Source organism: Pteropus alecto, unplaced genomic scaffold (genome assembly GCF_000325575.1).
Source record: "Pteropus alecto unplaced genomic scaffold, ASM32557v1 scaffold94, whole genome shotgun sequence".
In the NCBI taxonomy this organism is placed as follows: domain Eukaryota; kingdom Metazoa; phylum Chordata; class Mammalia; order Chiroptera; family Pteropodidae; genus Pteropus; species Pteropus alecto.
In genome coordinates this window covers 13268041-13268811 of record NW_006437736.1, presented here as the reverse complement: position 1 = coordinate 13268811, position 771 = coordinate 13268041, and the positions used below count along the sequence as shown (strand labels likewise).

General features: G+C 49.5%; 1 protein-coding gene across 8 annotated transcripts in view; it reads left to right on the top strand.

Moving 5' to 3' along the window:
• Nucleotides 1-771, top strand: part of CHD4 (chromodomain helicase DNA binding protein 4) — a 28103-nt gene that overhangs the window by 9610 nt on the left and 17722 nt on the right. For all 8 annotated transcript variants that reach the window (XM_015591478.2, XM_015591479.2, XM_006914627.3 and 5 more), the window contains one exon: nt 47-286. In XM_015591478.2, coding sequence (XP_015446964.1) covers nt 47-286 — 240 coding nt within the window. The remainder of the gene's footprint in view (nt 1-46; nt 287-771) is intronic.

Below are 771 nucleotides of genomic sequence, written 5' to 3'. Positions count from 1 at the left end.
GGGTGGGGGGGTGGTAATAATCTGACTCTTTGGTCCTTTACTGCAGGAGAAGGAAGGCATCCAATGGGAGGCTAAAGAGGACAATTCAGAGGGTGAGGAGATCCTGGAAGAGGTTGGGGGAGACCCTGAAGAGGAGGATGACCACCATATGGAATTCTGTCGGGTCTGCAAGGATGGCGGGGAGCTACTCTGCTGTGACACCTGTCCTTCTTCCTACCACATCCACTGCCTAAACCCCCCACTTCCAGAGATTCCCAACGGCGAGTGGCTCTGTCCTCGTTGTACAGTGAGTGACTGATTCCAACTGGGGTGGGGGATGTGGGAAGGGTTTACCCTTTTTATATGTAGGCATCATGAGGCTGAGGTGCAGGAGAGGTCATTGGAGAACTGTAGACCTTCTAGCCCTGAGACAGGCACTTTCCTTCCTCATGTTGTCTTGAGATACCTTTGTCCTGGGAAAATATAGGACTAACTTCGAACAGAGGAGTTGATGCTTCACTAGTTCTCTTAAGAGGAATGGAGCAATATTCTAGCCCAGAACATTCATCTTTGTCTTGACATCCAGCCCAGGTGTCTTGGTGGTTTAGAATGATTTTAAAGGGCCACTTGCTGCTTTCAGATTGCTTAAGAGAAGCATTCTGGGCTCCACGTCTGCGGGTTTTCTATGCTTCCTTGTTCTGGGTCATTGTGAAGTCTAGCTACTGGCTCTGTTAAGCAGATAGGAGTGATCGTGTCACACAAATCCTGGAGGAAGTCCAGAAGGAGAGGGAA